The 26,641-nt window shown below is 34.4% G+C and overlaps 1 protein-coding gene across 4 annotated transcripts in view; it reads left to right on the plus strand.

Annotated features, from left to right (window-relative positions):
• The window catches only part of LOC128986007 (transferrin-like), a 156,147-nt gene extending 130,859 nt beyond the window's left edge, over window positions 1–25,288 (plus strand). For 2 of the 4 annotated variants that reach the window (XM_054406278.1, XM_054406361.1), the window contains exons 15-18: window positions 268–378; window positions 20,852–21,129; window positions 21,258–21,416; window positions 24,992–25,283. In XM_054406278.1, the coding sequence (XP_054262253.1) occupies window positions 268–378; window positions 20,852–21,129; window positions 21,258–21,416; window positions 24,992–25,165 (722 nt within the window). In that variant the 3' untranslated portion in view covers window positions 25,166–25,283. Of the gene's footprint in view, window positions 1–267; window positions 379–20,851; window positions 21,130–21,257; window positions 21,417–24,991 lie in introns of all 4 variants that reach the window. The other 2 variants (XM_054406190.1, XM_054406108.1) reach the window with 2 other exon arrangements.
• Window positions 25,289–26,641: the final 1,353 nt, after the last annotated feature.

Below are 26,641 nucleotides of genomic sequence, written 5' to 3' on the forward strand. Positions count from 1 at the left end.
AAATCAAATCGACATTTTGTAGAGTGTATATACCATATAAACTATTTTTAATCTTACATCACACATGGGCTCTGTTGTTATTGGTGGTAGTTAAAGATTTTTAAGTGTTAATATCCCTATAAATATTGTTCTATATGCCGGCGCATTTATGAATATGCACATTTATGAATAAAGGAGATTTTGATTTTATGCGATTTGATATGTCAAACAACAGTTAATTGTATGGTAGTTTGAAATCAATTAAAAATTAATACTTTTACTTGGTAGATTCCTGCTCTACAACTCAGAACAGTGTGTTTTACGGTGACTTGGGAGCACTACGCTGTCTGACCAGCGGATTTGGAGATATTGCTTTTGTGGACTATCGACAACTTACAGGTATTATTCTTTATTTATTAATTCCTATTCTGTATGAAGTGCCAAACATACTGTTGTCAAATCTAATTTGCAAAAACGGGCAACACTAACATCATAATCTTCATGAGTTTCCTGGTTTAGTCACAGTGCCAGATTTACCACTAGGTCGCAAGCAAATGGGAGACACAGGGTTTTTACAAAAACAGATATTTAGAAAAACTAATTATTTGCCACAATCACAGGTGAAGATACATGTGAGATGAATAAGAATAAGAATCTTATATTGTCCTTTAAACATATTACAATGCAATAGGGTTCTTCATTTTGAGAATTGTTAAATAGTATTACAAAGTAATTAATTATAACAAAGAAAATAAATTATTAAGATAATTTTAATGAAATAAGTTAATTAAAGCTGGTCTTGTTTAAAATCAGCTAATGGCAGGTACGTATCGAATGACTAGATGAAAAATGTAAGTAAAGCACAATTAAAAAATGGAACGAGTAGATAAAAACCATGACTGTTATGACTAAATCAGTATGGTTACAATTCTGAAACCAGTTAAGTTACACAAAAACATGATTAGAGTGTTGGCATTAAAAAAACTAAAACAAGTTGTCTTTGCACTGGCTTAAACATCACATTTGAAATATCACTATTGTAAAACTCATTTATTTTATAAAAAGGATCTGAAATAGGGTGGATAGAAAAAATCTATATTTTTTTGAGTTGTAATACCTTGGAGAAGTTGCTAAATTGCAAGAGCAAGACAGGATAAAATATTGGTTGTTATTTCCGGTCACGCATAAGCTCTAAATTTTGGGGGGAAAATGAAAAATGAATATTTTTCTGGCAACTTTTATAGTTTTTAAATTTGCTATTTTTAATATGTATTAGTCGAAATTACAAGACACTAAGCAATTGATATTTAAACAGTAACATATTTTAACATCTTCCCTCCGGCTGCAAATATTGCTTAAAATAAAGAAAAACAGCATTTTGTGCTAGTTGTATTCAAAATCTAATTAGGTGATATTAAAAGTAATACAGTACCAAAAATATGCTAATAAAATAAAATAATACTAAAACTAAATAAAATCACTTACAAGGGATCAAAATTAAAGGGGCTTACATAAGAAAACTTGACGAGTTCAAGGGTTGTATACTGTCCGCGAGAGAAAAGAAGTCCCCTGAGCTCCGGCCTATTCACAGTTTGAAGGCGTTACGCTTCAACGTTTCGCGGGACAATTAGAGCCGTCTTCACTCTTCACGCGGTATGGCGCGTTCATATCAGGTAACACACCATCGACGTCTACACTATACCAACATTTCTGGAACGTTAAATTATTGCCCATCCAAGTTTCGTCCAGATAGAAAATTTTCTTATTCTGTTCCCTTAGCTTCCTCATCTCTCGCAAATACTTAAACCTCCAATTAATAATGTCAGGCCTTTCAATCAAACATTTTCTTTTGGAATCGCATTTCTTCCACTGTAACCCCATATCTTTGAAAAGACGCCGAAGGGCCCATTCGATCCATTTAAAATTAATCCTTTCTCTCAAAACAGATAATAGCTTTTTTCGCTACACTACTGTGAAATAACCTGTTTTCGTTTCATGTTTATCACCTGCAAAAATCCATCATTACATTATTTACTACGGCAAAAGAATGTTAACAATATGTTTTAGATTTTGCCGACGTAAACAAACAAATATTGGGCATTGCTTTATCAACTGTTTAATTTTTCTGAAAAGTAACGTTCAAAACACGAGTGAAAGTGGGTCTATCATTGCATTTTTTCCCGAGTGTACAGAGTTTTACATCCGGAGTTTGTTTGCAGGTTTTTCTAATTCGTTTAATAGTTTTTTATGACATTTTACACTAGTTTGAGGCACGTTCTGTTGCCTTTTCTATCGGCACTGATCACTTTTTGTCTTTACATTCATTTTCACAACACTCGATCACCCGTCAAATTAAATCCCTCTCTCCACTATATATATAGTAGCACCACATTTTGATAAATCCATAGCTGCAAGGACTGTCCAAAACAAAACAGAACTCCAATACGCAATCATACGAGACTGCACTGAATCAAATGACCATATGATGATAATCCACTTACCAAAACAAAGATATGAGTAATTATGTTTACAACAGTTGTTTACAGACAGACATCGAGACGAGGCACTAAGATGCCTAGCGCCTGCAAATAGTGTGCTATACCCTCCAAACATAGCTGCGTATCGCTCTGGCTCAAGGGACTTCTTTACTCTCGCGGACAGTACGAACAGGCAGATAAGGCCTTAGTACGTATGGCAAGTTGGACGAGTCTGGGCGGTGCTTATCTTTAGTAGTGGTAGAAGGGGGAGGGCTTTATCGGGAAAGTACGCGTATTTCTCGGAAGTACTTATACAGGCCTCGTGTTTCGGATGCAGTGATACCAACGTTTGAAAACCAAATTTCCCCGTTTGCTTACATTGTGGGAAAGTAAATATAGTTATTGTTAGAATTTGTAATTTATACACTTATTCAAGGAGGTATCTGCGTACATATAAATTTCTGTGTAATCATGTGTCTTAATATTTACTAAACTTGTAAGAAGAATATTTTTATAAATTAACTTTTGCCATTGTAAATCCGTGTATTTACACTGTTTGACTTTTAGTCTTATGTGACCGTTGACAGTAAATGACAGTTTATTAATAAACTAATAGTCAATGTAGTGCTTGTCTAGAGATGCCATTATACAACCGTATGTATTCCTGTCCTTCGTCGCGTCATTGTTCATTAGTTTAGTGGTCTAGCCGAATAAAGATCCGGCGACGGTTTGCTTCCTCGTGATTTATTGCCGAGCGTCTATCGCTCCTAAACCTGGCCCCTGTACTATATATCACTTCCTGTATAGCTTGTCCACATAATGTAGATTCTTGCCTATAACTCGTCCCATAAAAGATGGATTTTTGTGTATGTAAAGAAAATGCAGTTGTTTTGAACTTATGCAAATGTATACTCTTAAAAATATACCTAAATAATTTGAGATTCGGATTTACTCTTGGTATTAAACAAATTTCCTTTGGGAAAGGTGCAGTTAATGAGTTAAAAATCTTGTGATTCTAATATCTTTTAACATTCTTACTAGTTTGTTTGATGACTTTATGACTGAGGTTTTCTGGGCTATTATTACTAGTTGTGTTAGGGGCACAAAAAGAATCAAGGTTGTATTAAGGATTATATAATAGTACCTGGGGACCGAGCTTTGCACGGGGAAAATCATTAGTTTACTCTGAAAGCAATTTAGTAATTGCAGATAGATTAATCCATTCCCAAACTCCACACTGCTCGCCTTTATTACTTCCTTCACCATTCGCTACGTCGTGGATCTGTTTGCCCTCCTTCCCTATACCATTTTAGAATTGCAGATACATAATTGCCAAAGACAGTTCCCACACTTTGCACTGCTGGCCTTACTACTTCTTTCACAATTTCCTACGTCATGGACCTGTTTCCTTCCCTTCTCAAAGCATTTTAGGATGGAAGATACATTAATCTAACTGCTACAAACGGTTTCCAGTTCCAACTCTCCACGCTGCTTTCCTTTACTACTTCTTTCACCACTTCCTAACTTGGACCTATTTCTCCCTTCCCATAGCATTTTATGATTGCAGATACCTTAACGTAACCTGTTATAATAGATACCTTAATCTAATCGTCATAAACTTGAAAACTTACCGTTACACCCGTGATTTGAAACGGGGTCAGGGTGCGGAGCAATCAGGTTTTGTTCTTTGAAAACGCCGTAAAAATGGTTTTAGATCAACGTTTTAATTTAGAAACAAAATTTAACCGTTACACTTATCTTAAACAGGGTGTCCTATAAGTAAACATCCTACGACTATCTCCCGTCATCCTACGGCTTTCCAGTCGCCCACGATTTTGACGCAAAGAATCGGCTTACGTAATTAATATATAGATAGATAGATAAATTTGTATGTTGCTTGGAATTGTAATACACTAAACATATTATAGAATTTTGATGTATGCGTATGCCACCGTTTTGCTTGAAATGAATACGTTGAATTTTGAATACGTAACTATAAAAAAAGGTTTCTGAAATCTTTATTTTAATATACTGTTGTAATCCATAATATTATAAAGAAGGTGTGGTGTCTGTCTGTCTTTGTGTCTGTGTCTGTATGTCTGTATCTGTGTGTTTGTTTATATGAGATACTTAAAAACTACTGAACCAACTGTGTTCAAATTGGACAAGAATCTTATCTCCGAGGATACATAGAACTATTTCCGCTTTGATATTTACCTAGGACTCTGCCCCACGAGCTTTCAAAGTTCTGAGGTAAGAGTTTTAAAAAGTAGCCTAAATATTGATTTATGTTGATCCATGGTAACAAAGAACAAACCAACAAATTTTAAATGTAAACAAGCAGACGAATGAAATTTAATTTCACATTTCCACACAGCTGGTTTAAACATATTTAATACTGCAAAAATATTAGATGAAAAGGGTATGAATCATAAATATAAAATAATTATGTCACTTGCCCAAATGTAAACATAATTTTAACATTACTTAAACTATTTGTTACCCACGGGCTTCACCCCGTTTGACTTCGTAAGTATTATTAAAACTATTCATTGGTTAAGTTAAGCTGAAATATAAAAAACAGAATACAGTACAGATAGTGTCACGGTGCGTGGCGCCTCGCTGGAGCATACGCACTGAGAGCTTTCCCCCACTACGCCTCGATGTACGGTAAATTCACGTTCAAATACTGAAGTTGTGAACTAGTATCAGCTGTCAAATTAGTTTGCTTTATGTTTAAGTTTTTTTGTATTTTTCTGTCTCTCTCGCAGTGCCTCCCCTACACGCCAAGCACGGTGAAACGGCCTGTAATCCAGACAAATAACCTCACCTGATTTTAACTACAAATTTTTTACTAATATTATAAATGTGAAAGTTTGTGTGTTTGTTTGTTTGTGTGTTTGAAGTTCAATCACGCTTAAACCACTGGACGGATTGGGCTGAAATTTGGCACGATAATAGCTTGCATTCCCGATCAACATATAGGCATATTTTTATCTCAAAAATCCTTTCGGGCTCCGCCCCAGTGGCTCTGTGACTCCCCATGTTAACCTTATGAGTATTCATATTTAAAGGGAACTAGCTGTACCCGCGGGCTTTGCCCCGCTTAACTTCATAAGTATTCGCATGGCTCTATCCATATCACGTCCCGGTTGAAGTTCGTTCGCTACGCTCTTTCACCTTCAGGTTGTAAATCGTTCGCTGCGCTCACTTGTTTTCAGGTTGGCTCGTTCGCTACGCTTACTTGCCTCCAGGTTGATGTTCGTTCGCTACGCTCACTCACCTTTTGGTTGCAAATTAAATTAGCTGTTGTCATACATTTAAAAAAGTCATCCCTTTTATTGTTTATAATACTTTGATAAAGGTTTTTATGTTTTAATATTTAACATTGGATAATTTAAACGTTGTTGAGTGCACAGGTGTGCTGCGATTGGGGTTTAATACATTTGGACTTATTAAAAAGTAAAATAGTTTTCTGTGCTGCACTCTGTAGAAACACTGTGGCACTATTTCAAATCATGACTAATGCTAATACAGAGTGTTGTGATTATTCAAACCTACAAAACAGTTGGTGAAAGTAAACATCTGCTTTTAAATTATATTTATTTATTTTTAAACGTTGTAGATCAAAAAGTCTGACATTGGACCACTTAAAACCCTCTAGGGCAGAGCCCTTTTGACGTATCTGCACCAAACTAAACTCGAACCATCCTTGAAAGATGCTTAACAATGCCTAAAAATGTTTCATTACAATATGTTTCAACAATCTGGTTTCGGAGTCCATAACGTATATACACACACACACACATACATACATAGTTCCTCTTTTATAGATATAGATTAAAGAATTTAGTCAGCTGTTTCAACTAAAAAAGTTGTTTCTATGATATGTAAAAGCATTAAAGAGTTAAGATTTACCGACAGGGTGCAGCACTATATTTTTTTGCATTTATGAAAACAGCTAATTTGAACTAAGAAGCAACAAAAAACTGTGATTCGCAATGAGAACTGTCAAAGTACAGTAGGATTGTTTACAGTTATGTTTATGTTTTTAATTTCATGAATAATTTGTGATATTTTGTGAATTGTTGATAGTTTATTATTATCTATTGTTTAGGTGAAGTGGTAGAACATTATGGCCATGGTAATACTAATGGCTATGTGTAATACTATAGAATACTGTAAATTTAAAAAAGCAAATGTTATCAAACTGTGTCCTCCCTTATTGCAAACGCAAAGCTTGAGTATAACTGCAATAAGCATTTTATACTTATATTCCAACCCCGTACGAAGGACGGTTACTCTGCTATTACGGTAATAAATTGAAAGAATAACATACAAATGGACACAGCTGAGGTATTTTCAACATTAGGTATATGGAAAGTTCCCTTTGGAAAGCAATTACTTCTCATCATGACGAACATTCCAAGTATATGGTTTATGAGTTATAGTTTTCTCAAAAGTTCATGGGTACTTTTGGCTTTATATAGGAGATAGAACTGTCAAACCATATGTTAATATCATTTGATTCGTGTAGGATTCTTTCAGTCACTTCATTTTTTAATGATTTTGATCTATACTAAGTCTGTTCCAATATTTGTGAAATGCTGGAATAATATTCTACAGGGAATAATTCATTGTAAAATCTATAATAATTGTCGTATCAACCTAGGCTTTTATTCTGATTTTTATGAGAATGAGTTTTTAAATAAATTTTTACAGTAAACAGTAATATAAAGCCCTTGCCACAGCAAACTTGCAGACTATGAGAATGTCCATTTGCCTGATTATAATTGAAAAAAAATATGGTAGGAAATTACACTATTGACAGGTTTGGAACTATTGTGATGGCTTTTCGTTTACAATACAAACCATCCAACATGTTATTCAATTATACCTCAAAATCTAGCATTGATTTTGTATCCTATGTAGCCTGTCCACAGTATGGGTTAACAAAAACATAACTTACCATTATCAAGTTAAATAATGCTGTTCTATTAAATTTCTAAATTAATTGGTAGGATTGAAATCATGTTTAATGCATTTTCAAATTACCAACATTGTCTCTTTTGTATACTGACCCCGCTGCAAGGCACGGGTATAACTGCTAGTATTTCATAACATACCTCATAAGAAATGCTAAAGTTTTATCAAGATAAAAATATTTTGATTTTTAAGAAAAATGTTGCGTATTAAATATAGTACAGCATTTATTACATACGAAGCAGCCATTTTAAAACGAATAATAATTGTTCACCTCTGGTATCACCAACATATTTTTATTAATAGAGTAAGAGCTTTAAGATGATTTACAATATCATACAAATGTTTGCGTTAAACAGTTGTGAGATTTTAACTAGTTATCCTCTGGTTTTTAAAGATGTGTACATTCTGTACTTTTTAAATGAACTTCGATTGCTTGCTCACAGTGTTTTCACAAAGAGAACTGAGATCGAGGAAGGGTATTTAAAATACTGGTATTTTAAAAATACTGATACAAAACCATTTACATACGAATGTACAATTATTGATATGTGCAAGTAGGCCTACACGTAAAATTTTAAGACGTAGTTGTAAGTTTTCAGAATGAAATAGTTAAGTTGTTTTTTTTTATTTCACAAGATTTTAAAGTGTGGACTTTTTTAGTCCCCTGTCGAAAACCGTAGCTTTCAACAATGTCAACTGGTTCCTGGAATCTAATGAAGAACTGCTCGCGTTAATAAGCCGAGTAGTTTCTTATCTCGGAACTTCCGTTACAAATCATTCCCACGACTAGAGGATAAGCAAAAAATAGCAGTGGTGTAAAACAATAAACCTCAATAAACTATGTAAACACATGTAAAGCTAAAGTTTATCATCTGATGCGCTTTCTCTTTCATTCTTTTTGCACTTATATTTAACCCTCCCTTAGTTTATCTATTTTTATTATAATTTCTTATAGATCTGCGTATGAAAGACTGTATGTTTCTATAAATCTATAGGTAAATCATCACACCTAATACTTATGCAGTGTCCCGTAACACTCTTGACATATGTATAGCGTTATTGCTAAGCAAGACAAACGCATTTTACCATAGGAATATGGGTCTGTGGTACCTAGTTTTCAGTCTGTTTGTATTTATGTGTTTTTATGTGTTTTACAAAGACAATAATAACTCCTAAACGGTTTGAGATACAGCGTTGAATGTTTTTATGTTTATCTTGTTAAGACATATCTTTGTTTAAAATTATACTAAAAAATCATTTAAATTTACCGTTTTAAAATGGCAGCCATTTCAAATATTTGATGCCAAATTTCACGAAAACCGTTAACTTAACGAAAAATTGCAAGAGCCAAAAAGTTAGTAAATTGTATGGAAAAATAATAACAGAGAATTGTCTACTTTTCTAAATGCATGACCACTTTTCTCCGATTAAAAATGCAAATACCCCATTTACGACCTAGGCACCACAGACCCGTGTTCCTATGGTGAAATGTGTTTGTCTTGACCTAAGCAATAACACTATACATATGTCCAGAGAGTTATGGGACATCCTGTATAATTCCAGTATAGTGGCTTTACGGGAATACGAAATGTTTTTTACTTAAAATGTAAATTACCACTTAGCTTGAACGTATAAGAATTCTGAAAAGTACAAGTATTCTTTGTTTAAAAGAATACATTTCTCTTTAAAACCTAATAATAGACTCAAACTATCTATGCCAATATACTTAAAGTGAAGCAATGAAAATAACAAGGCATACATCCATGCACTATTCGTGCTATCGACATGTTTGAACATAATAGTTGCATTTATTTCAATGTTAAGCAATTGCGGGAATTCCCGTCATCAGCACCCAACGTGTTAAGGTAACTATTAATAAAAACCCAAAGGAACCCCAAAATTTCTTAGTTCAATAAATGGGAAGCGGTTAGTACTATAATACAGGATGATTAAAACGGATTATGTTATGATAATAAAATTAATAGTTAAAAACGCAACACATGGCCTCAAAAGTTCATAACCACAGGCTAAAATTTATAAAAATAAAACGCTACAAGGAAAGTTTGTTCCAGATAAGGATTTTATGTTAAAAGACTTACCCCCGAATATTATAAGTAGATAGTTATTTATAAGTTATTTATAGTTATTTATAAGTAGACAGATAGTTGGTGTGGCGTGTGCACCCAAGCGGGCCTCCCACTTCCTGGAACCGTCGTTTCCTCTCGGCTCTTGGTATTAAACCATTGACTAATGACTAAACATAACTTATACAGTACATGCAGAGAAGGTTAGGTTACGGTTACAACAGTCTGAGCCCACTGGTCTAAAAAATAATATTACTAGCTGTTTTGCCCCATCTTCTTTCGGGTAATGCTTTGTAAAATAGTAAAATTAGAAATTCGGCTGTAAAAACTTAGGTTAATTATCAGACGATGGAAATTAACTACTAATTAAATGGTGTACGTGTCTTATCACTTAAAATCACTTAAAATACGACAATGGATCCATAGACAGAGTTATAAGGGGGATGAAGAACAAAGTCAAGGATTATACATAATTTTTGTTTCAATTACTAACCGCCACCGCAAGTCATTGCGGGAAATGTGGTTGTTCCAATCGCCGCCGGTTTACCATCCCTTCACTGTATCTTTTACTTTATCGTCTTCTAGCAATGTGTCGTCTCTTACATTGTCAAATGTAGTTTAAAAATGTTGTGTTTGTAACAGTTTTCGTGCTTCTGTTAATTTTAAACTTATGCTAACATAATTTTAACAATGTACAATTTCATTCATATAGATATGAAGTATTCTTATTAATTGTAGTGAAAAATGTATACTGGTAATATCGAAAGATGTTTTTTAAATAATATGAATGTACTGGTGATGTATATTCATCTTTTTCTCGTCCTTAGAACTGTAAAGAAAGATAACTCCATCATACGATATACTGGAGCTTCTTTTCATACGTTGCGAAATGCTAAATTTCCCTTCCTTTTCAACCCAAGTTAGTTACACCGCTGATTGTAAAATTTCAAAAATTATATATATTTTACGCATTGAGCTATTGGCTACAACCTTGCCACAAACAACACCTCTCTAACCAAAAAATAAAAAAATCTCGGATGCTAACTTTTCAATCGACATTCGACAGAGTGGTTCTCTGCAAACGGCTTACTTTTAAGTGTTGACAAAACAGATAATTAATTATTTTCAATGGTTTCAACCCATGATATCTGTGATTATAGTTCTATTAGGCTGTCTTGGCAGCATAATATTGATTTTATCTGCACAAGGTTATCCACAGTCAAATGTTTATCAAGCAGTTTAAGGAATCGTGTTATTACTACTGTAATAGCTATTTGAAATTAGCCTATTTTGCATTTTTGAGAGCATCATAAGATTAGGGATTGTGATTTGGGGTAATGGAGTAGGTATTGAGGTTTATACTCAATGGTATTGGTAAGGTGTTAGTGATACAGAAAAAAGTCATTAGAATTGTTACCGGTGCCAAAATATTAGACCATTGTAAATCCCTGTTCATAGAATCTAATATATTAACTGTTGTAAATCTGTATATTTATGAAGTTTCCATTTTTGTGGAAAGAACTGAAACAAACATGTTTTAAGAGGAAATATCCATAGCCACTTAACAAGGAATATAAATTTTATTGATGTAAGTAGAGTAAGACTGTCAAGATCTCAAAACTATCATACCCACATGGGGATCAAAATATTTAACATGTTTCCAGTTGATATTCGCGCATTGCCCTTAAAAGAATTTTCAAAAAAAGCTGCTCTCTTGGTGTAAAGCCAATCCTCCTGTGTACAAATTAAGTGATTTATTCAATTTACAATTTCTAAACAAAGATTTAAATGTTATAGTTGTTAATAAATAATATTTCTATTGTTTAGATTGACAATGTCTATTGTATTTTTGTGAATTAAATAATGACTAATAAACTTGTCCATTGTCTTGTATATTGTCATGTTACAAATCATGATATAAAACTATTTCACTATACATATCAATTTGTAGTAATAAGGTCGAAACCAAACAGTGATCAATTAGTACTAACCAAGAATCTCTGTACCAATTTTGTAAAATTTTAGCACAATTTTAAGTACGCCGAGAAGTCATGCATCGAGAGGACTATCATTGTTTTTAACAGAATATACTTTAGACCTAGTGGTACAGTTGGTTGACTTATTGAAACAGCAAAATAGATCGTTTGATTAAATATTTGTTTTCGTAAAAACTGTTCACTAGGTCAAACCATTCACTATTGGTCACACTCATATACTCAGCCTACGTTTTTAGTACTGACTTTACTTGTTGACCAGGTGGTACTGTTGAACTAACGCTACAGCAAAATATATTGTTTATTAACTAATGGTACAAGAATAAACTATTTGACCTTCCGGCACTATTCACTTTCTGCAACACATCCTTAAAGTTACTGGGGCCTAACCATCAATGAACTGACAACATAAAGGTATCCAACCATAAGTGAACTGACAACTTAAATCAATACAATGCAATACTCTTTTGTTAATAGCTAATCATAAATCTTGACACAGGCAACATTGTTCGTCCATCTGCACCTGTCCTTGGAGCTGACAACCCCGACGACCCTCCCCACCCCCTCCAGTCATGGCTTTCCAGCCCCAACAACAGTGTACAGTCAGGGAGTCAATGTGAGTGTGCATTATGCGACTGTCCACACACGTCGATGTACCATGCGGTCATGTCTGCATGTGTCAGACATGTGCAGAAGAACTTACCCAATCAGCAAGAAGTGCAGAGATGTCCTCTCTGCAACTCTTATGCTACAGCCTTTTTGAGGGCATACTTTTAAATGGGAGTTATAGTATTCAAAAATAGTATAATAGTATAGTAGTGTTTAGCTACTACTCAGAAAAATTTATGTTTACCGAACGAGACTAGTTGTGCCCATGCGAGACGAAGTCAAGTATAAACTGACCTAAGGATAATAACAAACTTTGAATGTATTTATACATGATTACCGACTAAGATAACTATCAATCACTGCTTATTAATTTTTAATACAGGTTATATTTTATATATACAAGTCAATTAAAACAGATTTGTGTTGTGAAAAACACCCTATGGTACTTAATTGTTCAGGACAACTTTTTTACACAATGAAGTAAGCATTAATCAGGGAATCAAGGCATTATCGTAATATTACACATTTATAGGGGCATTAAGGCAAGGTCCAACAGTTTTAAAGTTGAAAAACACCTTGTAAACAAACTTAACAGCTTCTACATTTTTACCCAACTACATACATTTTGAATAAAAAAACTTTACAGTGTTTATGCAACTTTACCAATCTGTAAGAAAATCATTTCCGTAACATCGTATACTGGTTTTTATGTTGGCTTTAATTTGTTGCACACCACCTTCCATTTGCATACTACACCAGCTTGAAGTTGTCATTATTACCTAACATTATTTCATAGTTACCGACAATCATTAGAATATAAGGGCAAATAAGTTTGTACACATCTTTAAAATTTATCATTTAGTAATAATCTTACCATGGACCTATTCTATGAGCTTGCATGCAATAACTTTGAGAAAAAAGGTACATTGTTTTGTTATTAAAGCTCTTTGGAAACGTAAATAAAACGTACCAGTTGGGTTTAGAGAGACTATATGGGTTTCAGGTTACCTTTATTTATTCAGTATTAATTACGACTAGTGGCTTGTTAAGTCCCTAAAAAGCTCGATAATATAAAACAAATTATTTAATATCCAAACAAACTCAGAAATATTTTATTATCTAACGACGATCATCTGTATTGAAGTAAACAAAAATCAGCAGTAAATGGCTTCTAATGCTCTTCTTATGGAGAACATTTTACGTTATATAATGGTTGTACCTAATTTTGTGTCAACATTTTGAGAATTTCACTTTTTCGGCCGTCACGGGATCGACACCTTTAATTTGAACCCTCTTCCATCGTTCTACGACTTCTCAGTCGCCCACAATTTTGAAGCAAAGAATCGCCTCAAGTAATTTATATATAGACTTGTGGCATTCAGGGACATACGTCCCTAAAAAGGTCAAAATGTAAACCAACTTATTGATATTTAAACAAACTAAGAATCAGTCGTATGTTTGTCCTTTTTGCGTTAGTAATCGACCATCCAATAAGTAAAAATTTAGGGAAGTAAATAAGTACAAAATGAACAGTTTTATTAGTTACATAGTAATATTTTATGGTTTTAGGGTTCCATTTCCCCATTGTTGAAGCAAATCACGAAATTCCTTTCCATCAGAATTGACAGTTGACACAAAAAATCTTTGGTTTGGTTTGTAGTTTAAAAAAAGTCTCAATAATTATAGATAACGTTATCCCTGGATTTAGTATAGTAAACAGTATTGCAGAGTTCACTGGCTAAGAAGTGAACCAACTGCGTGTATTTTTTGCTTGAAACCTTAAATGTAGCCGACGAGTTAGACGGGTTTCATCTAATACAAGATATAACAACCATTTAAACCAAAAATGATGGTTTCCACCTCTTTCGAATTACCTGGTACGGTTTAATTTGTTCCTAAACCCTTTGGCAGATGTGAGAATATGTTATACAACTGAAGTAAAAATCGAATGTTACTATTTTGCGACCTCTTTCCGTAGCAGAGGACAGGTACAAAAGCTAGGTAATATGTATTAAAATTATTTTGTAAATACAAATATATTACAACTATATACAAATATACACAATGGGATACCAGTGAGGTAAATGGACATTCACATAATCTACAGGTTTTCTGCGGGAAGGGGGCTTTTCATTACGCCTTTTAAATTTAAATTCATTTAATCGTGGAAATTCATTAATGTTCGTTTTTACACTGGTTTGTTACTTATTTTACAAGTTGAACTTAGTGTGAAACCTAAGCATTTGGAAATACCATGGGGGCGAGGTGGGCGAGGTCATTGTCTTCATAAGAAAGCCGCTTTTTACAACTATTTCACGTTTAACCTGGTCCTACATTAATGTAAGAACGAATATTAAATGCCTAAATCAAGGAAGTTGGACTGAAGGAAAGCTTACATAGCTTTGTCATCGCATTTAAGTTATGTCCCTGACATTCCAGTTGTTTGAACCTATGAACCTCACATGAATAATAAATTATAACTGAAAAAAGCAAGAACAAAGATATTTTGAGCAATATTTAAAGCTACAGCTTTGGGAATTCAATTTTAGATTTAACAATTATTTTCTCTATTAAATGTGCAAGTGGCATTAATTTAGGGCCATAATCATTCACTACACTATTATTTAGGACTTCAGGAGATATACTAATCTTGTAGATTGCACATACGTTCTTCGAATAGTGAAACTAATTTGACTCCGGTAACACCACCACATAATGGATTATTATGTTTCAACATTACGATAAATGACAGTTAATTTATACCCACAGAGCAGAAAGCTATGTGTTTGTTTATAGCGTGGGATATTTTGTGACGGACCAGTGAGTGGTACAACTGCTTTAAAATATTCCGTGGGTTGTGGCAATATCACGTGGTAAGAGGCAGTGCATTGAACAACATTCATGCCGTTATCTGATTGGTCCGCAGCTGCGTTCCCTCATTGGTTGTCGTCCGACGGTCGTGCAATCGTCTATTCTGCTAACATTCTTTACGTAAAGCGCGTGGTCCCCCGAGTTCAAGCACAAATGCTCGTTACTATTTGATGTTGCCGCTTGCAAATGTCCTATTCTTCTTAACTGTAAGTGCGAAAAGACTCCTGACCTATATCAGTGCAACTGTACTATCTATTTACTCGCTTCCAGTTCACAGAATCGGAAAAATTGGAGGAGTGCACTTATGTGAAACAAAGAAATGCATGACATCGCTAGAAAGAAAGTCTCGTGTCAGCACTTCAAACCAAAAATCCGAGAATAAAGTTTCTGAAATTGAACAACAGGCTAGTGATGATAATGTATCCCTGTGCTCACCAACTAAAAATGATGATTGCATTGACAGCAACACAGAGTTTTACCTGAACTTCCAAAAAATTAATCCCCTGGTTGGCAAATGAGGATTAACCTTAAACCTACTGCGGTTAGTGATCATTATGGTGTTTCCGATTGTGCTACAGCCGCAATAACCTCCAGTGTTTTGCACAACATTGGCATAGTCACTAGTTGTGACAATTCGCAAGTAATAGATAAGTGTAAAGTAGGGATAGACAAGTCCCAAACTGTCGGGAAATTTTCTGGAAAAATATTCCAGATTTTCAGGACGGGATTACATTTGATTCCGGAATTTTTTGGGGCAGGATTTGATCCAATCGTCGGCAATTTTGCCGCTTCGCAAGCGACGATGACACAGCTATCGTGAGAGATGTTCTTGATAGATCCGCGAACGCAGGGGGGCGACGTCATGACCGCGTTACCGTAGAGTCATACCGACGATCACACTGTGACCGCAGAGTCGTTTCAACAATCACGCCGTGACCGCGGAGCGCGGAGTCATTCCGACGATCACGCCGTGACCGCGGAGTCATACCGACGATCGCGCCGTGACCGCGGAGTCATACCGACGATCCCACCGAGACCGCGAGTCATACTTACGATCACACCGTGACCGCGAAGTCATTTCGATGATATATCAGTGTCACAAATGGTAAAAATAGATTTTGTTCGTCTTTTTTGGTAACTGAAATACTCAAGTGCGTGTCTGATAGGAGATCAAGGGCAATTCTTGCCTTTTCGCTTGGTGGTTTATAGATTCCCAGAATGTAGATATCCTTTTTCTTTGTTATCTGCATGCGAATCATTGCTGCTTAGAAAATTAGCTCTTGGCATGTGTTTGATATGTCAATAGCTGATACTGTATCAGCAAAGGTTTCCTTGGAATATATTGCTACGCCTCCAAGTTTTCTTCTCTTCTAAAGTGAGTGATTAAAGAGCAGCCGGGAATTTTTGTAGCTTTTAGTTCTGTTTTTTTCAGTCCGCGTTCAGTCAAGACTAGAATGCTTGAATTCAAATGGTAATTCAGATGAAATAATCGGTATTCTTGGGATAAAGACTTTTTCTACTTTAAACTTACTACTGATGACTGCTGCTTCGATCAAGTTTGGTGTCATTTTTTTAATTGTCAGTCTGGTTCCGTTGCACAGCTTGGGTGGAATTAACACATTGGGTGCGGCGGTATCCATATGGATACCTGGAGTCCATCACGTAGAGGCGGCGGTATCCATATGGATACTTGGGTCCTCCTGAACTTAAATATTTTCCTGTGGCTCAGCCGTTTGATATTTCGAACTAATACTTTGTAGCCACCTGCGTTGACACAGTTGAATGACCGTGGTGACCTTGGTTTCTATTTTTGTCGCGTTATCAGTAGGGGGGGCGGGATGGGGGTGGGCGAGCGCGCCACGTGCGTTTGTTTACGACCCTTTGCAGAATGTTTCCACGTTAGCGTGTAGTGGGTGACTTGCTTTTTGTTGTGTTGTAGGTTGGTAGTAAAATTTCCCCATAAAATCCCCGTCTGGCAAACTTAAAAATCAACTTTTTGTCCCGTCTTTCTCCCTCCAATTGTTAATACGATGGGACCGGCTACGTTCCAAGCAGTGCTGCTATATGTGAGTGTTTAGCGAACTACGTCGACTCTTGTTATAAAACAGGACATCACCGCACGTTATTTGCTATTCGTCATACCGAAATATGAGAGCCAATCACCCGGCAATCGGGTTTGTTCGACGCTGCGGGCTGCGCCGCACTGGGGCTACGCCTGCTGTTTGATGGCCCGCAGCGAACGTGTTAAGTTTTGCATTAGTATTATTGGAGTTCCTTTTTTTAATGGCAGTAATGTGGTGGGTTAATGACAAATTGGGAGGCATTTGAATACCTGAGATAGCACGCACAATTATTATTCACTTAATAATTTATGTTAGATTGTGTGGGTTTAGAACAAAAAGATAATTAAGTCATTGCCATCCCTTTTATTGTTAATAATACTTTGATAAAGGTTTTTACTTTTTATGATTACACATATTTAATAGTGGACAATTTAAACGTTGTTGAGTGCACAGGCGAGCTGCAATTGGGGTTTAATATATTTGGACTTATCCAAAAGTAAAATAGTTTTCTGTGCTGCATTCTGTGGAAACAGTGTGGCAATATTTCAAATCATGACTAATACAGAATGTTGTGATTATTCAAACCTACAAAACAGTTGGTGAAAGTAAACATCTGCTATTAAATTATACTAGTGTACCTGTTGCTCGAATTCGAGCAATTGCTAAGTATTACAGGCGTTATTTTAAAACGAATAACAGTCATAATTCCTGATGACTTTAAAAAATTCGACTCAAACATTATGGAAATACTCAATATGTACATAACAGATCGATATAATCAACATTTCTTGTAAATATCTTATCATTTTCCAAAAGCTGATCTTGGTTTTTTAGTGTTTTCCAAAAATAGCCTTACTCATAGCCGCATTAGGTCGTCCATAATAACAATTATAAATAAAAAAAAAATAAAAAAACATTATTTCTATTTCTTCTCCTTGGTGGTGTTCTTTCCTATGTTCCATAGCTTTCTTTTTCGTATATAAATTTATCCAGGCTCTCTCGCTTTTTTCCATTGTAATATTTACGCCAACCCAAATTCAAATGGTAACTGTTTCATTTCAACCAAGTCAGTAAATGTTTGTAGCAAACTGATAAATTAGCAAACTCAAACTGTTTACAATTAACATATGATCTTCTTCTCACTTTTAATTTCTGACAATAGCTGGAGTTTCATAACAATTTTTGTTTCCCATGTTAATCTTATTGGAGAAATACAAAACTTTAAAGGGCCCCAGGGCCTCACTCTCTAATTATTTCCCCAAAAAGAAAGTTTCCTGCACAACTTCACGTTACGCTCTTTCCAATGACACAAAAAATATGTCAATCGGTTCAGTAGTTTCGGAGGAGTAATTGTCACAAAAAACCTGCTTGTGTATTAAATGAGTACTAGTTGCTCTGCCCGTGCTTCGCTACGGGGTTAGAATGCAGAAAAGAATAATTCAGTTTTACTTTAAGATACTATAGTATACTATAAGAAACAGTTACAACACACTTACCAGGAAACGTATAGGCAAAGGCTCAATCATGCTTATTGATTATTTAAATGAAGATCTCTTAATGTATTACAATACTATAATTTTATATAGTGTATAGCATTTAAAATATATGCAAAAGTATAATTCATTGACCACATGGCACCAAGAAACAATTCTCCTTATAAACAAATAAAATTAAATAGCAGAACAGCATTTCTGACAACAGCTGGAGGTTGTTGTGCTTCATAACAATGTTTGTTCCCCATGTTAATCTTATGGAGAAATAAGAAACTTTAAAGGGCCCCAGGGCCTCACTCATTAATTATTTTCCTATAAAGAAAGTTTCCTGCACAACTTCACGTTACGCTCTTTCCAATGACACCAAAAACATGTCAATCGGTTCAGTAGTTTCGGAGGAGTAATTGTCACAAAAAACCTGCTTGCGTATTAAATAAGTATAGATATAGATATAGATTTATTTGTAAACATTGTAGTTCCAAAAGTCTGACATTGGAGCCTTAAAACCCTCTGGGGCGGAGCCCTTTTGACGGATCTACACCAAACTTCACAGAAACCATCCTTGAAAAATGCTTAATAATGCCTGAAAGTTCCATTACAATCTGTCAAGTGGTTTCGGAGTCCATAGGGTTCATACATACATACATCCTCTTTTATAGATATAGATTTTGAAATATCTACCAAAATTTTGGGTAGGCCTGGCCTACCTGGCCTGCCCTCTGGAGCCGCCCCTGTTCCGTAGCATTTCATTATTGCTGCCTATTATAAATTCGAAACGTCAAAAAACTATGAGCTTTCAGTTTATATAAATGTACAGTTATGTCAGAGGTTAATATTAAAACAAAATGATATTACTCAAGTCACGGTACTGTAAATAATCTAAATGCTATGATCTATGAAACGGGTGTTATTAGACACACTAGTACACAGTTGATATTATTTAAGCGATTAAATGTTTTTGGTGCAGTAAAACTATTTTTGTAAATTATAAAATGTGTCTGATCAAACCTTAAACGTTGAAATAAGACCACAAATAAGGGAAGAGTAGTGTTAACAAAAAACTACTTCACGTATTATATATATATATACAGGTGATCAACTCAAGGAGGCCACCATTGGGATATCGGAAACGGTAAGAATTAGAGAAAACTTTAAATGGGGAACATTCCTTTATTTTTTGTGGCAGTTAAAAATATGATTTCAGTTTTTCGAAATTCAGCCGCCATTTTCCAAAATGGTGGCCAACTTTAAAATTTCTTATGGAACACCCTATATTTTATCATGTTTTCAGATAAAACATGCAATTTAAAAACTTTTTTATTCCTGACATTTTTTCGATAAACCCACTCGTTTGGGAGTTACAGCCTATGGAAAAATGACTTCCGGTGTACATTTTACATCATGTAGCTCCTAAACGAGTAAGTTTAGAGCAAAATTGCGAAGAGAATAAGTCTTAGAATTCCATCCACATAGACCATAAAATAGATAGTTTACCACTTATCAAGTTTGCCGCCATTTTGGAAAATGGCCGCCATTTTTGAAATAATAGAATTAATATTTTTAACGAATTTTATGGTCTTTTTGGAATGTGGATGCAATTTTAAGACTTATTTGACTTATTTACTCTTCACATTTTTGCTATAAACCTACCTACTTGTTTAGAACCTCCATGATGTAAAATGTACACCGGAAGTCATTTTTCCATAGGCTGTAACTCCTAAACAAGTAGGTTTATCGAAAAAATGTCAAGAATAAAAAAGTTTTCAAATTGCATCTTCTATCTGAAAATTTTATAAAATATAGGGCGTTCTATAAGAAATTTCAAAGTTGGCCGCTATTTGGAAAATGGCGGCTGAATTTCGAAAAACTTAAATCATATTTTTAACTGCATCAAAAAATAAAGGAATGTCCCCCATTTAAAGTTTTCTCTAATTCTTACCGTTTCCGATATCCCAATGGTGGCCTCCTTGAGTTGATCACCCTGTATATATATGGGAATATTTGTACCCTGTTTTCGTCTTACAATTTAGCAACTTTTCCGAGGTACTAGGACTAAAAAAAATATTGATTTTTATCGACCCACCCTACTGTACAAAGTAGTTTAAAATAATTATAATCAACACGGTGAGAGGAAGAAATGAGTTTGTAAAAGTTATATACCACTTTAATGAAAAAACTGTAATTTAAAGACTCTTCTTCTCACCTTGTCAACATTTGTTCATCAATCACAAGTAAGTGGTTTACCTTGGGAGTGTACCTACGTTTCTTATCTAAGAATGATCACTTTGCTTGCAGGCAGTGATGGTAAGCTAGCAGGAGACATAGAGCCCAGCAGCTATCGAGTGTTGTGTAGGAACGGATCATTGGCGCACACTGTGGGACTAAATGTTGACAACGACTGTGCTCTGGCTTATCTAAGAATGATCACTTTGCTTGCAGGCAGTGATGGTAAGCTAGCAGGAGACATAGAGCCCAGCAGCTATCGAGTGTTGTGTAGGAACGGATCATTGGCGCACACTGTGGGACTAAATGTTGACAACGACTGTGCTCTGGCTCACGGAATTGGTTCTGAGGTACTTAAAAGAAAATTGTTGTAACTATTTTCGATGAAAGTGTGCTGTTAAGTTTTTAATTTCTACACTTATTAAGATTTAAATGACATAATAAGCTGATTGATTAATTGTATCTGGGGTGTGTTTAGGTGATGGCTCATGCAGGTAGATCTTCAGTTAGAGACTTGGAACTGAGAGAACTACTTCTGGAGCTAGACCAATGGTTTGGATCTACATCACCTAGTAAGATGGATAGTGTCTTTCATATGTACTCAGAGTTCCAAGATACTAAGGACTTACTCTTTAAGGTAAGAAGGATTTTGGTTGGAATTTTAAAACTTTCTGGTAAAAATACCAGGAGGCTTAGATTCTTTGGGGATATGATTGTACTTTGGAATTGATTGACCTTCACATTGTAAACTTTTAAATATTTACCTCCAATCTGGCTATGGACCTATCTAATGATTAAAAAAATGGATAACCAGACAAATTTGTTTGTTGTGTTTGGTGTTTCTAGATAATCGTGATTTAAACCTTAACTAGAGGACCCATGCTGCTCTGCAGCTTTAAAAAAATACAATATCCAAGAAATAATTAAATTTATGATTTTTGATTGAGTAATACAGTATCTTGAGCTTAACTGATTCAAACAATTGATAGCTCAAATTAAAGCCTATAAATTACTGGTTGTTTTGAGTCTATAGGACCCGTGCTGCTCTTCAGCGTTAAAACAAATATAATATCCGAGAAATAATCAAATTTATGAGAGAAAAAAAAACAATAGAAAAACATTACCAATACTAGAGCTATTAATTTTTAATCATATAAAAACCTCATGAAAAACAATTTTTATGTTCATTTTTCACCTTGCGTTTGCTTGAAACTCGTACGATTTCAATAAATAATAGCTTAGATGAAAGCCAGTATTTCACTGAAGGTTTTTAGACTAAAATATATAGGATTATAAAATTATAACTGGTGAAGGTACATCTTACATTGAAGTAAGAATTAGAAAATAAATCAAATTATTTGTTTTGGTCGAGTACAGTAGGTAAATATTTGCCGATGCTTTATGAGAAAACTTGGCGAGCATACCTTCAATTTGAGACCTCAATCATAAAAATCGGTCGGGTAGAAGAGCTAAACGAACTCAGAAAAAAACCAAATTAATGTCACATAAGAAATACTTGGGGAGCAAATTTCATTTACGTATGCACCGAGTGGGATTATAGATGAATATATGCCAACGCTTGATGGCAAATCTGTGCGTACATACCTTCAATTCGAGACATCGATCATGAAAATCGGTCGGGTAGAAGAGCCAAACGAACTCGGCAAAGAAAAACCAAATTTTACTCCCATAAGAAATACATGGGGAGCAAATTTCGTTTACGTATATGCCGAGTGGGATTATAGATAAATATATGCCGATGCTTGTTGGCTAATCTGTGCGTGCATACCTTCAATTTGAGATCTCAATCATGAAAATCGGCCGGGTAGAAAAGCCAAACGTAGTCGGAAAAGAAAAACCAAGTTATTTTATTTTAATACTAGAGGACCCATGCTGCTCCGCAGCGTTAAAATAAATATAATAACCAAGAAATAATCAAATTTAAGATCTTTGATTGAGTAATACAGTATCTTAATCGCTTAAATAAAAGCTGATATTTCACTGAAAGTTCTAAGACCAAAATATATAGGATTATATAATTATAACTTATGAAATACATCTTAAATTGATGTAAGAATTCAAAAATTATACAAATTATGTTTTTAGTCGAATAATACAGTAGCTATGTATATACCGATGCTTGATGAGAAATATTTGCATGCATTACTTAAATTTGAGACCTCAATCATGAAAATCGGTCGGGTAGAGGAGCCAAATGAACTCGGAAAAGAAAAACCAAACTTAACTCCCTATAAGAAATACATGGGCAGCAAATTTGGTTTACGTATAGGCTGAGTGGTATTATAGATAAATATATGCCGATACTTGATGTCAAATCTGTGCGTGCATACTTTCAATTTGAGACCTCAATCATGAAAATCGGTCGGGTAGAAGAGTCAAACGAACTTGGCAAAGAGAAACCAAACTTAACTCCCATAAGAAATACATGGAGAGCAAATTTTGTTTACGTATAAACCGAGTGAGACTATAGATAATTAAATGCTGATCCTTGATGGCAAATCTTTGCGTGCATACCTGTAATTTGAGACCTCAATCGTGAAAATCGGTCGGGTAGAAGGGCCAAACAAACTCGGCAAAGAGAAACCAAATTTAACTCCCATAAGAAATACATGGAGAGCAAATTTCGTTTACGTATAAACCGAGTGAGACTATGGATAATTATATGCCGATGCTTGATGGCAAATCTGTGCGTTCATACCTTCAATTTGAAACCTCAATCATGAAAATCAGTTGGGTAGAAGAGCTAAACGAACTCGGCAAAGAGAAACCAAATTTAACTCCCATAAGAAATACACAGAGAGCAAATTTTGTTTACGTATAAACAGAGTGAGACTATATGTAATTAAATTTCGATTCTTGATGGCAAATCTGTGCGTGCAGACCTTCAATTTGAGACCTCAATCAAGAAAATTGGTCGGGTAGAAGAGCCAAACGAACTCGGAAAAGAAAAACCAATTTTTTTAAATATATAAGATAAGATGGTTTTGTGATTTACTTCTCTACTGCAACATAAGCTAAATGATCATAATGCGTTATCTAGTTTGAATTGATTATATTCTATTATCTCTTCAAAAAAAGCTAATATAAACTTAACTTTTTTACTTAAAATAAACTCTCTTTTCAACAAAAAATGTCAGAAAAAATAATTATATTTGTACTCTTAGATTCACTGTTGTAGCTCTTTATAAATAATACCAGCAGGATTGGACTATGGGAACGGGATGGTATGGGTGGTTTCATGGGGTAAAAATTTGGTTTTCCCATTTTTAACCCCTAAAACATAATACAATTTCGCAATATATTTTAAAACTATTTTGTAGAGCTTAAAAACAAATAATTTAGTAAAGTATATTAAAGAGTTGTCGTGTGCTTAAAGGTTACGGAGAGTTGTTGTGTGCTTAAAGGTTTTGGAGGTCATTCCAAAATAAACGGTATCAGCAATCTGACACATACTTTCTCCCATTAGCTTACCGACAGCCCTTATCATGGGCAAGCTGTGGGAGAAAGTATGGTATTTTACAGGTAAAACCACAAAAGCTGCAATAACTCATAATCCATAATTTTTACAGCTATGGGGGACCATTCTGTTTTGAATTATAAGAACCATTAAGTACTATACTTCAATCAAAATCAGTCGAACTTTTTTAAAAAATCTGATTTTTTGTTATTTTAGGGTATTTAATGAGAAAATCACATATAAAAGTAACAATAACTTTTGAACAATAATTTTCCGGCAATGGGGGTTGTATTTTTGTTTATGAGTTGAAAGGAACAAGTAAAAGTGTAAATTAAAACGTCCCATGTTATTCTTATGGAGAATACTGTTGTAGTTTGCTTGTTTGTGGACATATTTTAATCAAATTTCGCAAGTTCTTTAATGTCACATTAAGCTATTAACAATTTAATAAAAAATACACCTTATTACCTTCCCTGTAGCAGCAAACCTAAGTAGGCTACTCATTACAATTAATGTTAAATAAATAGGAGATCTGACAAGATTGTAAGGGTATAATCGTGAAAATCGACAAGAAAAATGGAAATACGCTTAGTCTGCAGGTTTGCTGTGGCAAGGGTATTTAAACTTCTGGAGGGTTTAGTTGTTTTTATGTAAAACCGATGTATCTTAGTTTTAAGTCTTATTTTTAACCATTGACAGTATGTCCTGTCATTTATATGATGTTTTTTGTTAAGGACTCTAGTAGAGGGATCATACTTCCAAACGATCCAGGATATTCGTATGTAAACAGTTACAAACAACTTCAAGATGTCAACAGTGTGTGCTTGAAAAACAGAAACTCTGGTGTGCCAGTAATACCATCTATAATTCTTTTTGTAGCAATATTTATCTGTCCTTTTATTTTATAGATTATTTTTGTTTGAGAGGATCACTGCCATTTGTATAATTACTTTGGATTCCTTTATTTAAGTTTAAGTTGTATGTTAAGAAATAATACTAATAATATATATTAATCAATTAATAAAAGTACAGTTGTTTCTTATAAATCCTGTGTTAATTTGTTTGAATTGTTAATACTGGGGGACAGAACCATGGTTTGGTATTGTTTGAATTGTTTCAATTATAAAAAACAATATAAAAAAAACACACGCTTTATTTACATCTAATGTTGGCTTTTATTATTTACGTTTAACACTTTGCTACCGAGCGTCGCATATATGTGACACCGTGGCCATTGCCACGGACCGAGTTATACATTTTAATCTTACACATAGACCGGCTTTCACTTGGTTAACAGTACACGCAGACCACAGGAAAAAACCTGTTGAACAATGATAATTTACTTTGTAATATGCTGCAATCGTGTTTGTAAATAATATATTACTAGTGTACCTGTTGCTCGAAATCGAGCAATTGCGAAGCATTACAGGTGTTATTTTAAAATAATTCCCGATGACTTAATAAGAGTCAACTCAAAGATTATGGAAATACTCAAGATGTACACGACAGTTAGATATAATTAAAATTCTTTGTAAATATCTTATCTTTTTTCAAAAGCTGACATTGTATTTTAGTGTTTTCTACAAATGCTTCCCACTCATAGCCGCATTAGGTTCTTTAATAACGATTATAAATGAAAAAAAAAACAATATTTCTATTTCTTCTACTGTAGGCCTACTTGATTGTGTTCTATGACTTTCCTGTTTCCATTGTTTGCAAATCAGCTCTTTCAATTATTGCTCAAGAAATGTAGCACAGTGTTAATTCAGTTTTATTTTTAGTAACTTATATAAAATTGTCCATAATTTCTCGCTTTTTTCCATTTTAATTTTAAAAATGACACAAACCAAGTATCGTCTACTACAGATGCAATACGCCAAAGAATATCGTCTACGTGCAATCTCCAAGAAGTGGTAAAAAAGGCAGAAACCAACCCATACGATAGATATAAGTTAACTCCATAAGAAATAATTTTAAGAGTTACTGTGATATTAGAATTTTCCACTGATTTGGTAAAAGAACATTATATTGCAAAACATAGCCCGATTCAGAAGAAAATCGATTTCAAAATCAGCAAAAACCATTGCAAATACTTCATTTTGACAAATTTATTAAATCACAATTTAAATATTAACAGCTGTTTCATTGAAAAGTAGTGTAAATGTATGCATACGGTCGTGATGTAAACAAATCTGAAGAGGGGACTTTAAAGGCCTCTGGGGTAGAGCCCCAAAGGAATTTACCTTGTTTCTCTTTTGATGGCTCATCTACAGACTAAGACCTTTCTTTAGAGACCCCTACCAAGTTTTTACGCCCAGCCGTTCTCTGAAATTAGCTGTGACAAAACCCCGTTTTTCCTCCATAAGAATAACATGGGATGGGAA

The sequence above is a fragment of the Macrosteles quadrilineatus genome, unplaced genomic scaffold (assembly GCF_028750875.1).
Source record: "Macrosteles quadrilineatus isolate MER2022 unplaced genomic scaffold, UCM_ALF_1.0 Scaffold_1__1_contigs__length_201487025, whole genome shotgun sequence".
Lineage (NCBI taxonomy): Eukaryota > Metazoa > Arthropoda > Insecta > Hemiptera > Cicadellidae > Macrosteles > Macrosteles quadrilineatus.